At 44.0% G+C, this 14,560-nt stretch overlaps 1 protein-coding gene across 7 annotated transcripts in view; it reads right to left on the reverse strand.

Moving 5' to 3' along the window:
• Positions 1-10,169, reverse strand: part of ehmt1a (euchromatic histone lysine methyltransferase 1a) — a 54,746-nt gene extending 44,577 nt beyond the window's left edge. For 2 of the 7 annotated variants that reach the window (XM_088995056.1, XM_088995055.1), the window contains exons 1-4: positions 9,452-10,165; positions 6,238-6,309; positions 5,737-5,863; positions 1,794-1,876 (exon numbers count right to left, since the gene is read on the reverse strand). In XM_088995056.1, the coding sequence (XP_088851182.1) occupies positions 1,794-1,876; positions 5,737-5,863; positions 6,238-6,309; positions 9,452-9,790 (621 nt within the window). In that variant the 5' untranslated portion in view covers positions 9,791-10,165. Of the gene's footprint in view, positions 1-1,793; positions 1,877-5,736; positions 5,864-6,237; positions 6,310-9,451 lie in introns of all 7 variants that reach the window. The other 5 variants (XM_088995053.1, XM_088995052.1, XM_088995058.1 and 2 more) reach the window with 3 other exon arrangements.
• Positions 10,170-14,560: the final 4,391 nt, after the last annotated feature.

The following is a 14,560-nucleotide window of genomic DNA, read 5'->3' on the forward strand; positions in this document are numbered from 1 at the left end:
CACACACACACACACACACACACACACACACACACACCGGGTTGGTCCTTTCCATCTTGCCATGCTGCTCTCCTTGTACTGCTGTCTACTCTTGTCCGTCCTCTCAGTGTCCCACTTCTTCTTTGCTAATCTCTTTCTCTGTATACACTCCTGCACCTCCCCATTCCACCACCAAGTCTCCTTATCTACCTTTCTTCCACTCGATACACCAAGTACTTTCCGACCTGTGTCTCTGATTATGTTCGCTGCAGTTTGCCAGTCATCCGCAAGGACCTCTTGCCCACCCAGTGCTTGTCTTACCTCCTTCCTAAATGTCATGCAACACTCTTCCACCATTTTGTCCTCACTTCAGCCTTTGGTATCTTCCTCACTGCCAGCGTCATCCTACACACCACCAACCTATGCTGTCTGGCTACACTCTCACCAAACCACTACTTTGCAGTCACTGATTTCCTTTAAATGGCGCCGTTGAAACAAAATGTAGTCTACCTGTGTACTTTTGCCTCCATTCTTATAGGTCACCCTATGTTCCTGTCTCTTGTGAAAGAAAGTATTCACAATAGCCATTTGCATTCTCTTAGAAAAGTCAACAACCATCTGTCCTTCAGTGTTCCTCATCTGGAGTCCACACCTACCCATCGAGGTGATGGGTAGACATGTCTTACAGTACATGTCCATTGAAGTCTCCACCAATTACAACCCTCTCACTTCTCTGAATGTTCTGTATGACTTCATCAAAGTCTAACGAAAATTTCTCCTTCTCCGCCAGCTCACATCCTACTTGTGGGGCATACCCACAAACAACATTGAACATCACACCTTCAATTTCTAGCTTCAGACTCATCATTCTATCTGATACTCTTTTTACTTCTAAGACTTTTTTAACAAACTCCTCTTTCAAGATAACCCCAACTCCATTTCTCTTTCTGTCTTCACCATGATAGAACAACTTAAACCCTGACCCTAAGCTTCTAGCCTTGCTCTCTTTCCACCTGGTATATGTCTACCTTCTTCGACCAACAGTAGTCCATTTTCCACTGGCACCCTGAAGGTCAACAGTACCAATGGCGGCCGTTGTTAACCCGGGCCTCGACCGATCCGGTATGGGATTCATAGGTTTGATTCGCATATTTGTTTTGGCAAAAATTTTTACGTCGGATGCCCTTACTGACACAACCCTCTGTATTTATCCGGGCTTGGGACCGGCACAATAAGACACTGGCTTGTGCCCCCTTGTGGCTACATTAGGTATAAATTGCTGTCTGTATCTATAAAATATGCATGTGACCTATGATTGACTGTCAAAGAGTCACAATGTCACAGAGGAGCAGTTTCTGCTCCCCTTGACTGAATAAGTGTTGTTGAGTGCCCTTTGGCATCTAGCAGTTAAGGCTTCAAACACGTTGGTGGAAAAAAACAGCTAAATATACAGAGGGTTGTGTCAGGAATGGCGTCCGATGTAAAAGCCTGGCCAAAACAAACATGCGAATCAAACTTCTGAAGATAGAAGACACTGATTTGCTGTGGCGACCCCTTGAAGGGAAAAACCGAAAGGAAAAGAATACTTTTTATCTAATCAGAATCCAGAAAAAGGAATGAAATTATCAAAAAATTAACAAATTAAAGAATGCATGTGCATATACAGGGAAACCTCGGTTTACAAACCCCTTGGCTTACGAACATTTAATAAAATATACTAGTTGTGTAGTTTTCGTCTTGTAAAAAAAATAAAAGCTTGAGAACTTTTAGGACATAAAAGCATTTTTTGTCTTTAGCCGTGTACGCAAACCTACCTTTTGCGGGTGTTTCAGTGGCTTTGCCTTCTTTTTGTTGACAAAGTTATAGAGTCCCATCTTTCGTTTCTTTTTTTTCATAGCTATGAAAAAAATCAAAAACAAAGGGACCCTATTAGGGAAAAAATGGCAATTTTACCTGAAAAACATTCAATTGGTTTTGATGATCGCAGAAACGCTGCAATGGACTGGTGCCCAGCTCAATGGTAGGTAAAATTGGGAAGTAAAAACATTTGGTATGAAGACATGTCTGATGGGAAACAATATGACCATAAATAAGAAGTCTTGCTTAAAGAGAGAAATAATATTCAATGAATGTTTAAAGGACAACCGACGTCTCCGGACAAGTTGTGTCCATAATTTGTAAAATGGCTTCAAATGACTTCTACTGAGCGTATTTTACAAAGATTCCATCGCATATAGCTATATTTTACGTTTTAAACTCGCGCTGAATATTCAGGAAGTCTTGTTTTGGAGTTGGTGACGAGTCCGTACGTGATGTAGCGGTCCTTCCATCACATCAATGTATTTTGCTGTACTTATTTGGTCTGGGGACCTCGTGTTGCACCCAAAAGCTGCCAGAAGGCCAGAAGAGGGTGTCCAAGCACCATATAAGGAATTTACCAGCCTGTAGAAACGGAGGTGGCCACAGGAGGTCGCCATTTTGTGCCTCTTTTTTTGGGTGAGAGATTTTCCCCCAATGTTGCGTCAAAATGGCACAAATAAATTATTTAATCGATTGCAAACATGTATGCTTTCTTCTTCAGAACTATTTCAATCATATTCATCACTGCATGTGGAACAAGAAAGCATATTCTCCGAATCTGAAGCCATTGTTTTGATTCACTAGCAATGCAAGACGTCTTGGCGTGACGTCACGAACTGGGGCAGGACTTTCTGAAATGCCCAATTCGCAGCTCAATTTTTTGCAGATTTTGGACACTATAAGTCATTTTTATTGGTGTTTTGCATTTGACTAAAAATATCATACTGCGTGTTTTGGGTATTTTAGATGCTATAAAACGTTTTTCTGGTGTCAGTTAAAAAACAAAAAAGTGGCGTCGGTTGTCCTTTAAGGACTATTGAACTGCACAAACAAAGAATACAATTATTTGTGACACACAGTGTGTGTACGTGTGTGTGTGTGCGTATACATATATAATAATAATAACTTTTATTTTATACACACACACACACGTTTTGACTTTAACCCTTTACAGACGATTGGGTCATATTTGGTACACTAAAGATAAGTGCTTATAGATCGAGAAAATTAAAGGTAGCAGTTCAAATTTCGATTGGAACTGATGCAGCACAAGTTACATGTCCCTTTAACACAGGTTATGTGCAGCTTTGCCTTCAAGAGCGTCAGTGACATCATGTCCTTCTTGCGCAACACAACGTGCGCTCCTGCATCTTCAAAGCTCCTTCTACTTCTTGTCACGGATCAAATATCACGCGAGTATATGTTGTGACGATTTTATATCACGCGAGTATATGTTGTGACGATTTTATGAGCTATTCAGAAGAGGTTTACCTTGATACTGAAATGCATAAACTAACGCTAACTTGTTTATTTACCAAGAACTATTAAAAATAAGTAGTGTCCCGAATGTAGAACATTCGGCGTGCTAATACTATTTTCATGATGATATTGTTGATCCTGACTGGGTACCCGATGCGAATAATTGTAAGTGAATGGTGCGTTTTACACTAAGAGTTGTACCTCATAGCTTTGCATTCTTAATATAATTATTGAAACGGAGGTCCATATGTTTTTTTTGTTATATCCTAAACAGAAATTAGAAAACTTAAAACATTTTCATCATAATGTCTGGTACAAATTTATCACTTCCTATTTCCTAAAGACTGTGAAACATGGTAGGAGCAGGTACAACACTTACAAGTTTCTGTGAAAAAAAATACAGGAAAAGCTAAAAGTCTATATTTTATTTGGGGCAAATCAAAGACAGCAAAATTACTTCTGAAGGCGTTGAGGACATTAGATTGGCATGTCAAGTAAAATCATCTGAGAGAAAGAATTTGTAATCAGAAAATGTAGAAATGACTGTTTTGAAGAACGTAATAGGTTGCATTTCCACTTGTGTTATGTAAGGTTTTGCTGCCACCTAGTGGACAAAATAGTCCCCACTACCGTATGTGCATTTCACATTCTAAAATACAGTACTTTGACTTGAAGATTAAGCATCTGAAAGGACTGAAATTCTGTTTGTGATGTAATGTAAGGAAAGAGATGCCCATTTCGCGGTAAGATCAGAGCATTGAGATCAAATGGTTAGTTTGGTATAGTTTTTGCTTTTTTGAATGTTGCTGTGCCCATATGTTTTTTTCTAAAATACCCATGTACTGTATATCTTTCCAGATCCTGATGAAAATGAAATAGATGACCATGTTGATGAAGACATTTTGGCATCGGGCACAGTCGTGACTGTTGCATTGATGAACTTCTATCACTATTCAAATATTTTCAAAGGATTTTCGATGAAAAAATGATGGATATTATTGTTGAACAGTTGAAATTCTATGCAATGCAAAATGACATCAATAAGCCCCTGTGTCTCGCCAAAGAAGAGCTTGAGAAGTGGCTGGGATTGATATGTTTCTTAATCTCAAAATGACCAAACACTCGGATGCATTGGGCTTGAAAGCTATCTCCACTAACTGATTATGCTGCAGAATGTACTGTATGTCAAGGGATCGCTTCGAAATTATAAAAAGGAACTTGCATATAGCAGACAACACAAAACAAGGAACTCGGGGAAGGCCAAATTATGATCCCTTGCACAAAGTAAGGCCAATCATAAAAGTTTCAAGAATTATCAAAGTCACAGCGTTTGTCAATTGATGAACAAATTGTACTCTATGAAGGTAGATTTACACTCAAGCAGTATCTACCAAATAAACCAATGAACTGGGGGTTCAAGTTGTTTGTGCTGGCAGGTTATGATGGCTACATGTATGCATTCCATATACAGGAACGATAGATCCAGTCAGTGACTCCAAGGTTCCCGATCTGAAAGGGACCTCAAATGTTGTGCTCCATTTGGCTCAAAACATCCAACCAGGAAACAATCATCGATTGCATTCTGATAATTGGTTTACATCTATCCCCTTACTCCAACATTTGGCAACAAGAAAAATCTGGTGTTGTGGCACAGTGAGGCTCAATCGATTGTTCAGCTGAACCACAGCTAAAAGACATTGAGGTTCTTTTCCCGCCGATGATACAGTATTTGGTTTGACAACACAGCTCATGTTCCATATGTTGCAAAGAACTGCAACCGGTGCAAGCATGGCACATGCTCGGTGAAAACTAATATTTACAGCAAAAAAATGCAATGTAAATCTTTGTTTGAATCATCACAAGAACTGCTTTGCATTATTCCATGGTTATTAGCTAGTTTTCTTCATCTGTAAAGGAACTATGTATTTTTATGTAAACATTTTATGTCAATATTTTATGTAAATTATGTATGTATTTTATGTAAATATTTTATGTATTTTATTGTTTTAATAAAAAGATGTCATGGAGAAAAGGCTAGTCTTTGAAGTTGCACTTGACATATGTTCCAAAAAAGGCACCCTCTCAACATAGGCCTTTCATGACGATTGTGCCGAATTAGGCACAAATTTTCTTAGGCTCAAATTTTCTACATTATTGACACATAATAAAAAAGGAAGCTACTAGTGTGTTATTATATCCATCAGTGACCATAAAAACTGAACATAATTTTTTTTTTCTAATTAGAACATAATTCAGGCAGTAAAGGGTTAAGCACAGACTTGACTTGTGTTTTGTGCTGGCAGCAAACACATTTCAACACTTTATAATAATCAACAGTGTGGCAGATGAAGACCTATCAAAAAGTGGCTCCCAGATAGAGCTGTTCATTTTTTGTCATAAACAAAAAAAAACAACAACCTGAGTGTGATTTAGTAGAGGTGAAGTCAACTTTCTCTTCACCATCTTTAAGACAAATCTCTGTGGCCTCAGATACAGCAGAAGACTGCTTGTCTCCCATGTTGAACTTTATTTTGCTCTCAGCAGGCTGTAGACAGAAGACAGAGAAGAACATACATTACTGTGTGCTATTCAATCCCCAGAAAAACCCTCTCCCTCTCAAAAACAAACAAAAAAACTACTAAATTAAAACACAAGGTCAAATTTCATACTTCTAAGGAAAAAAGATGGATCCACTGGATTAAATGTAAAAGTCAAATGTCCCTAATGAAGAATGTTCTCATTAACCAAAGAGTTTTGGTTTAAAGGACAACCAACACCATTTTTTTTGTTTCCTAATTGACATCAGAACAACGTTTTGTAGCATCTAAAATACCCAAAACACACAGACTGATATTTTTAGTGAAATGCAAAATACCAATGAAAATGACTTAAAGTGTCCCAAAACTACTTAATAATGACCTCGGAAATGGCGAGTTTCAGAAGGTCCCGCCCCCTTGTTCGTGACGTCATGCCAGGACGTCTTGCCTTGCTCTAGAATCAAAACAATGGCTTCAGATTCCGAGAAGATGCTTTCTTGTTACTCATCCAGTTATGAATATGATTCAAATAGTTCTGAAGAGGAAAGCATAAATTGATCGATTAAAGTCTTTCCGTATCATTTTGAGGTGTCTGGACTCCAATGTAGCCCCCGGAAAATGCACAAGATGGCGCACAAGCTCCGTTGGAAATAGACTGATTTGTCTGCTGGGAATTTGTGTCAACTAGCATACCGAACAACCCTACAAACGGTCGTATTTTCCCTTACATAATACAAAATAATCTTACACCATTTTACCCATTACACCCAAAACATGCAGTATGATATTTATATTCAAATGCAAAACACCAATAAAAATGACTTAAAGTGTCCAAAATCTGCAAAAAATTGAGCTGCGAATTGGGCATTCTCAATTCTGCCGGACACAGCAATGATAGGTCACTACTCTCAGGTTGTGGGGAGCTGTGTCCGGCGCCGCCATGCCTGGACATTAGGGATATATAAATAGGGCCGATACGACCAGTCAGACTTTAGTTCGCTGACGAAGCCTCTTGGATAGGAGGCGAAACGTCCGAAACCTTATAAATTGTACAGATGACGGCTGAAGAAACCTTCTCATCGATGGAACACTCCTGTACGACTGAGAGCTTACACAGACGGATTGTATCCAAAGAAAATTTAAAAGTATTTTGTAATGTAGGTCGACTGCTCTGCTTTCGCTTTGTTCACGTGTGATCGGAATGATGCAATGGGAAATCCCCAGGTGGCAGACGCATGCGCACAGTAGCATCAAACCGCTCGCTGCATTTGCAATGAAAAAAAAAAAAAAACAGAGATAGAGGCTACCGCGGCGAACTCGTTTGACTTGGTTGATTTGCCGTTTCGTGGTACTCTGTGTATACCGGATGGTGCCCAAAAATGCTTAATAAACGTACTTTGTACGGCAAAAACGTACAGGTTGACAGGTATGAACTAGTATCAAATATTGTTTTCCCTCTAATTTCGCCATCAACACGATGTTTTCAGAGCAAACTAAGTACCCAAAATGCATTGTGTGTTGCTTTCTCAGTCAGGAGTGTTCCTGACGTGACGTGACATCAGGAATCGTCACCAGCTCGAAAACAAGACTTCCTGAATATTCAGCGCTATTCTTAAAACGTAAAGTATAGCTATATTGCGGTGGAATCTTTGTAAAATACGCTCAGTAGAAGTCACTTGAAGGGATTTTACAAATTATGGACACAACTTCTCTGGAGGCGTCGGATGTCCTTTAAACATGCCTTAAATTTGTGAAACTCTGAACAAGTGCGGTTAAGTTTTTTGCACTTTCAGCATTAATCAAAACACACTATGGTTATATACACAGCACAGCTAATATACTCTTGTAACGGCTTGGTTAAAATGAATGATATTAAAACATCCAAATGGCCTATTATTAAATAAGCCTTTAATCGTTCCACAATGGGGAAATTTGCAACACATGACTCGAAGCGCGCTTCTGTGATTTTTTTTCCCCGGTTTACTCAACACACACTTCAGTGCCTTGGCACAGTTGGGCACATGTGAACGCTAGCGTGTATGGCTGCCGCTGCTCACCCACAGAAAAAAACTAATCCTGTGACTGTAAAGTGACCTTGAGAGTTTTGAAAGGCGCTTATACATTTATTATTATTATTGTTAATATTATTATTGTTATTAGTGTTACTATGATGCACATTTCACGGTAAGATCAGAGCATTGTCATCAAATGGTGAGTATAGTTTTTGCTTTTTTCAATATTGCTGTGCCGATGACCATTTTGTGTTTGGGAGCCTTTTAAGTGAGCGACTTGCTTGTTCTGTAGCCACAAAGGGACATAAGTCTTCTTGTGCCGGTCCCAAGCTTGGATAAATACAGAGGATTGTGTCAGGAACGGCATCCAGTGTAAAAGCTTGGCCAAAACAAACATGGATGGATTAATTAGACATTTGTTGGATTTTGAATTTTGCTGTGCTTTCTACGAAGGCATATCAGTCTGCAGTGATGTGCAGTCAGGGGAGGCAGGTGAGGCCGTGTGTGTTCAAAAGCTTATAGTATATGAACTAAATTTCTACAGTTTAGCTGGGGTATATAATGTACAGTCACTGAACATTATAAACATGGTACTACAGTGTTTATTTTATTTTTATCAAAACTGTGTGCATAGGTGAGGCACACAGTTCTCCTGCCTCATGACAAGGGACGCTGGTGATTACAGATTCTTCTTGCGACTCCTCGGCTGCAGAATAATAGAATTAGTGACAGCAAGCTACAGTAAACAGTTAGCAATTAAAATGCAACCATCCAATCATTTTTTCACGTTGCTTGGCCTTATTTTCAGAATGAAGGATTATATACAGTAAAGTCTCGTTATATCGATATTCAAGGGAGTCCGAAAAAATATCGATATAACCGGGACTATCGATATATCCGACCCTGTTTGCATGTAATTTTCTCCGTGCGTGCATAGAAATAGCATCGATATAACCGGGACTATCGATATATCCGATATCGATATAACGAGACTTTACTGTATCTAAATTGAAATAATTTTCTAAACTGGACTTTCAATCGAAGCAGGAGATAATAATTAAAGGAAGACCAACACTGGACTGTATAGCTCACAAACGGTGAGGGATGAATGTAAATCTCCTGGACAGCTTCTCAGCTTTTTGGCCAAGAAGGATCTCATTGAAACTATTCCTGAAGCGAAAAAGTTGCTCCAGCTCGTGCTCACTGTTCCAGCTACTACAGTATCAGTGGAGCAGTCATTCTCAGCACTGACAAGATTGAAAACATACAGTCGGAACAGGACTGATCAAGAATGATTTTCTTCACTGGCAGTGATCTCCATTGAGACAGAGAGACTTGGACTTCATTTATAAGTAAAGTTAATACGATAATAACGTTTTTTAATTCTTTTTTTTCGAAGCTACAGTTTGTATACAGTATATAAAGAATGCTGACATGACATTTTAAACAAAACACGTTAACTGTTGCCAATCAAATGGTGAATAAGATACTCTGTGGAGTTCATACGTTTGTAAATCTGACTGTCATGACGTCAGTGCCTCACCAGCCATGAACCTCACCGCACGTCACTGTGTCTGTTCTTACCTCCTCTCCACTTGAACTTGTTTTGGTCTTTTCACTTGACGTGGCGCAGTCATTCCTTGAACCGGATGCTTGGGCGCCAGTGGTTTCGACTGATGCTGCAACCAGTATATCCTTCTGAAGAATCTGAGCATTTAGCTGTCCAATTGTGCCAAAGAGCGGCGTGCCAAGAGATTCCAACCTTAGCGGAGCATCACGAGGTCGTTTGCCGATTTGGTGGAAAAGTGTTGCTTTGACTCTTGACCTGTCAGTGTGCTTCACCCTGGTTTCCATAACTGTCCCTAAATTATTGAACGGTCCCCCATCTGGCCGAGGACCCCCCTTGGCTCCAACAGGGTCCATGAGTTTCCTGAGGAAACTCAACGCCGGGCAGAGTCAAGCTCACTGTACTATTTTACTTTAATAGTAGCTTAGCTTTAATAGTACAATCAATGGTAGCAATCTGGCGCATTCAAAATCAATGTTTGAGTGTGAAGATGCTCCTGTGAAGTGAACTGTTTCGAAAGTTAAGACTGCCCGTCACCGTAGAAAATGGTCATTAGTGTAACCCTTAAACGTTGGTCTCACCGGTCTGTGGAGTTAGTTATGGTTTTGTTTTGATATATTTCCCGGTGTCCTCCTTATAAAAGAGTGTTGAACTGCATAGAACGTCTTCACACATAACACTTCCGCTTTTTAAATCACCTTCTTCTTCTTCTTCTTCTTCTTCCCGTAGTTGTTCTTCGTCGTTCGTGTACTTCTTCCTAGTTCGTTCTTCTTCGCCTTCCTCTGTATTTCGTATAGTGGGTGGCAAATCAGCGTTTCAACTAATTACCCTACCTACTGGTTTGGAACGTCAAACGGTGCAAATAAAAGTGGAAATGCATAAATAACGTACATCTTTCGATCCGGATTACGGGATGGAAATCTTTCCATCCTATAATACACCAATACAACACACATAATCGTTTTTTTTTACATTATAAAGTGTGCAATTCAATGCTGTACTCCCCCTACAAGTACAAGTGGAATCGGATTCTTTCAATTTTTCGCACCAATTTTATGCATGCAGTGGTCTATCCAAATATATTATTTAAATGTTTATGTGAATATATATTTTTAATTTATGTGTGTATTCCTGTTTCATTTATATACCCGCCCTGCCAATTATTTTGAGTTTATCACAACTTTGTCTTTGCAATTACAGTGTAGCCGTTGAGGAATGAGCACACACGACTAAATGTGGAGACGTGTTTATTCCAATGGCTAACAAGTGGATCTTAACTGAACAGCAAAAGCAGTGTAATATATGTAACATGAACCGCCCCCTCCTCTGCACCTGCTGGGTGAGATGCCTGGTCCTAGTGCCCGCCACACAGCCCCCCCAGAACACCCAGAAGGAAGGTCAAGGTGAAAATTTTGCAGGGGGCTTAACCAGCCTGCCCCAACGACTACGCAGTCCGTCTTTCCCCCTCAGTGGGGGAACGACACTCAACCCTGGCATGCCGCGGTGAGGCTGGAGGTTTCGGAGGGCGTCCGCGACGTGGGGCCTGGGCAGGCGAAACGTCCTCGCCTGCAACTAAATGAGCCGGTTTGAGCCTGTCTATTGAAATGCCCTCCCTCCGCCCACCCATATCGAGCACAAAACTCTTTTCACTGTGTTCGAGCACTCTAAACGGGCCGTCGTACGGCGGTCGGAGGGGACAGCGGTGGGCATCGTGACGCAAAGACGAAACGGGCTGACCTAAGAGCAGACGGAACAAATATTTTGGGGACGCAGTGGTGAATTGGTGCTGGAGTCAGGGGCTCTGCTGGCAAAAGGGGGAATGAAGGTGCACCCGAAGCTTCAGGCAGAAATTCACCAGGAACGCGGAGTGGTTGACCGAGCACTAACTCTGCGGGGGCGGCGTTAAGGTCTTCTTTAGGGGCCGAACGTAACCCGAGCAGGACCCACGGAAGCTGGTCGACCCAGTTACCGTCCGACAGCGCGGCTTTCAGTGACCGGTGGAAGCGTTCGCACATCCCGTTAGCCTGCGGGTGGTAGGCCATAGTGCGGTGTACCTGCACACCCAAGGACTGCGCCATGGCCGACCAGAGCTCGGACACAAACTGGGGGCCTCTGTCCGAAGTGATATCGGATGGCGTGCCGAAACGTGCGACCCAGGACGACAGAAATGCGCGGGCAATATCTGCGGTCGTGGAGGACAGGGGGACTGCTTCCGGCCACCTAGTGGTTCGATCGACCATGGTGAGGAGATGTGTGCAACCCTGCGAAGGAGGGAGGGGCCCGACCAGATCCACATGGACGTGGTCAAATCTCCTGTCCGGAATTGGAAAAGTTTCCAGGTTTGCTCGGGTGTGCCTGTGGACTTTGGCGCGCTGACATGCCACGCATGCAGCTGCCCACTTCCTGACGTCCTTTCGTAACCCAGGCCAGACAAACTTGGCCCCAAGTAGTTTGACTGACGCCCGGACGCCAGGGTGTGAGAGGGAATGAATAGAATCAAAAATTCGCCGACGCCACTCCTGCGGAACCACGGGACGAGTGCGACCCGTAGACACATCGCAGAGGAGAGCGGGACCCCCTTCACACAGTGCCACCTTCTCAAGTTTCAGGGCTGTGCCTGCTGCCTTGAGTTCGTGGATGTCCGGATCCTCAGATTGGGCGGTGGCCATCTCTGAAAAATCCACCCCGAGCTGGACTGGACACACAATCACGCGTGACAAGCAATCGGCCACAGGGTTACATTTGCCGGCCACGTGCTGAATGTCTGTTGTGAATTCAGAAATGGCCGCCAAATGCCGTTGCTGTCGGGCCGACCACGGATCAGTCACCTTTGACATGGCGAATGTGAGTGGTTTGTGATGCACATATGCGGTAAACCGGCGCCCCTCGAGGAGGAAACGAAAATGACGCGTTGCAAGATAGAGTGCTAACAACTCTCTGTCGAAAACACTGTACTTGCGTTCGTTATCTTGCAGCTTCCGACTGAAAAATGCAAGGGGCTGCCATTCGTTCTCCACAAGCTGCTCAACCACCGCCCCTACGGCAACATCAGACGCGTCGGTAGTCAAAGCCACCTGTGCGGTTGAGATTGGGTGGACCAGAAGAGTTGCACCCGCAAGAGCTTCCTTGGCCCGTTGGAAGGATTGTGCTCGTTGCGGTGCCCACTCGACGGGGTCGTTAGCCTTCTTTTTTCTCAAGGCGCCGTAGAGGGGTTGTAGGAGGTCGGCTGCGTGAGGAAGAAACCGGTTGTAAAAATTGATCATGCCCAACAACTCCTGCAGAGCCTTAACTGTGGCCGGGCGGGGGAAATCCACCACTGCTTGCACTTTGGCGGGTAAGGGGATGGCGCCCTGTGGAGAAATGTGATGCCCCAAGAAATCGATCTTGGACAGACCAAATTGGCACTTAACAGGGTTAACTATAAGGCCGTGCGAATCAAGGCGCTTGAAAACTTCGGTTAAGTGCGACAGGTGTTCCTCCGGTGAAGGGCTGGCCACAAGGATGTCGTCTAGATAGACAAATAAAAAATCAAGACCTCGCAAGACTGAGTCCATCAGTCTCTGAAAGGTCTGTGCCGCCCCCTTCAGGCCAAAAGGCATACGGAGGAATTCAAAAAGGCCAAAAGGGGTTACTGCAGTTTTTGGCACATCTTCTGCCCGTACCGGAACCTGGTGATAACCGCGAACGAGGTCAACTTTGGAAAAGATCACGGCTCCGGCCAAACGTGCGGAAAAGTCCTGGATGTGCGGAATTGGGTAACGGTCGTGTGTGGTTACATTATTAAGCCGACGAAAATCACCGCACGGCCGCCAAGAACCGTCACTTTTGGGAACCATGTGCAATGGTGAGGCCCACGGGCTGTTGGAACGCCTCACGATGCCCAAGCGCTCCATCGTCGCGAACTCCCCTTTCGCCATTGCCAATTTTGCCGCGTCGAGGCGACGAGCGCGGGCAAAAACTGGCGGGCCAACCGTGGGAATGAAATGCTCTACCCCGTGTTTAGTATCGGCATTGGAAAAGGCGGGTGTGGTTAACGACGGATAATCGGTCAGCAGGCATTCATAAACGTTACCCGATGTTAAATAATTTGCATGCGTTAACGCCCCGAGCCCTCCAGCCTCACACGGAAAAGTGGCGAAAGAGATGGCGTCAATCAAACGACGGTTGGCAATGTCCACAAGAAGTCCGTGAGCACATAAAAAAATCGGCGCAAATTATGGGAACTGTGGTCGCGGCAACAATAAAGTTCCACTTGAATTCCCGTCCGTGGAAACGCACAGTCACCGACCTGGAACCGAAGTTAGCGATGGGCGAGCCGTTAGCTGCGCACAAGGCAGGCCCGCATCCACCTGCCATCTTGTCCGCAGCGGTGGGCGTCAGCAGGCTTACTTGTGCCCCGCTGTCCACAAGGAAACGTCTTCCTGACGAGGAGTCCGTGACGAAAAGCAGCTCGCTTTCGTTGCTGGCGCCCACGGCTGCTACTGGGTGTCGGGCGTTGAAGATTCCCGTCGTCTCGTAGGAGCAGGGAGGTGCGCAGCGTCGAGCCTTGGCGCCAAACCGCTGATGGAAATAGCAGGTGGCTTTCCCGCGCCGCTTCTGTGATCCCACTGCGGCCACGACGGTCGGATCGATTTGCACGGCTAACCGCCGTATCGCCAGAAGCGCTCGATCTGCTTCTTCCGCCAAGCCACGATAGTCGCCGGTGGCTAGGCACGTCGAGTTAGCGAGCACGGCGCGCACTTCGGGTGGTAGCTGGCGAAGGAAAATGTGGGGGGAAAGGAATCCGCCATCATCCGAATTTAACAGCGACAGCATTTTGTCCATTAGATCCACTGCTGTTCCGTCGCTGAGTCCGGGAAGCGAAAGAAGTCTGTCTGCTCTCTCGGAGGCCGATAGTGTGAACCGCCGGAGCAGCAGTTGTTTGAGCGCGTCGTACTTCCCGCATCGTGGAGGCGCGCGCAGAAGTTGCATCATGCGATGCGTTGTCGGTTGGTCGAGGGACGCCACGACCATGTAATATTTTGGGTCATCTGTCGTGACGCCTCGTAGGTGGAAAAGTGCTTCCACATGCTGGAACCACGAAGCCGGGTCGCTGTGCCAGAACTCGGGCAACTTCGCGGCGTAGG

This window comes from Hippocampus bargibanti, linkage group LG04, assembly GCF_051943395.1.
Source record: "Hippocampus bargibanti isolate YZ-2025 linkage group LG04, ASM5194339v1, whole genome shotgun sequence".
NCBI classification, from domain to species: Eukaryota; Metazoa; Chordata; class Actinopteri; order Syngnathiformes; family Syngnathidae; genus Hippocampus; species Hippocampus bargibanti.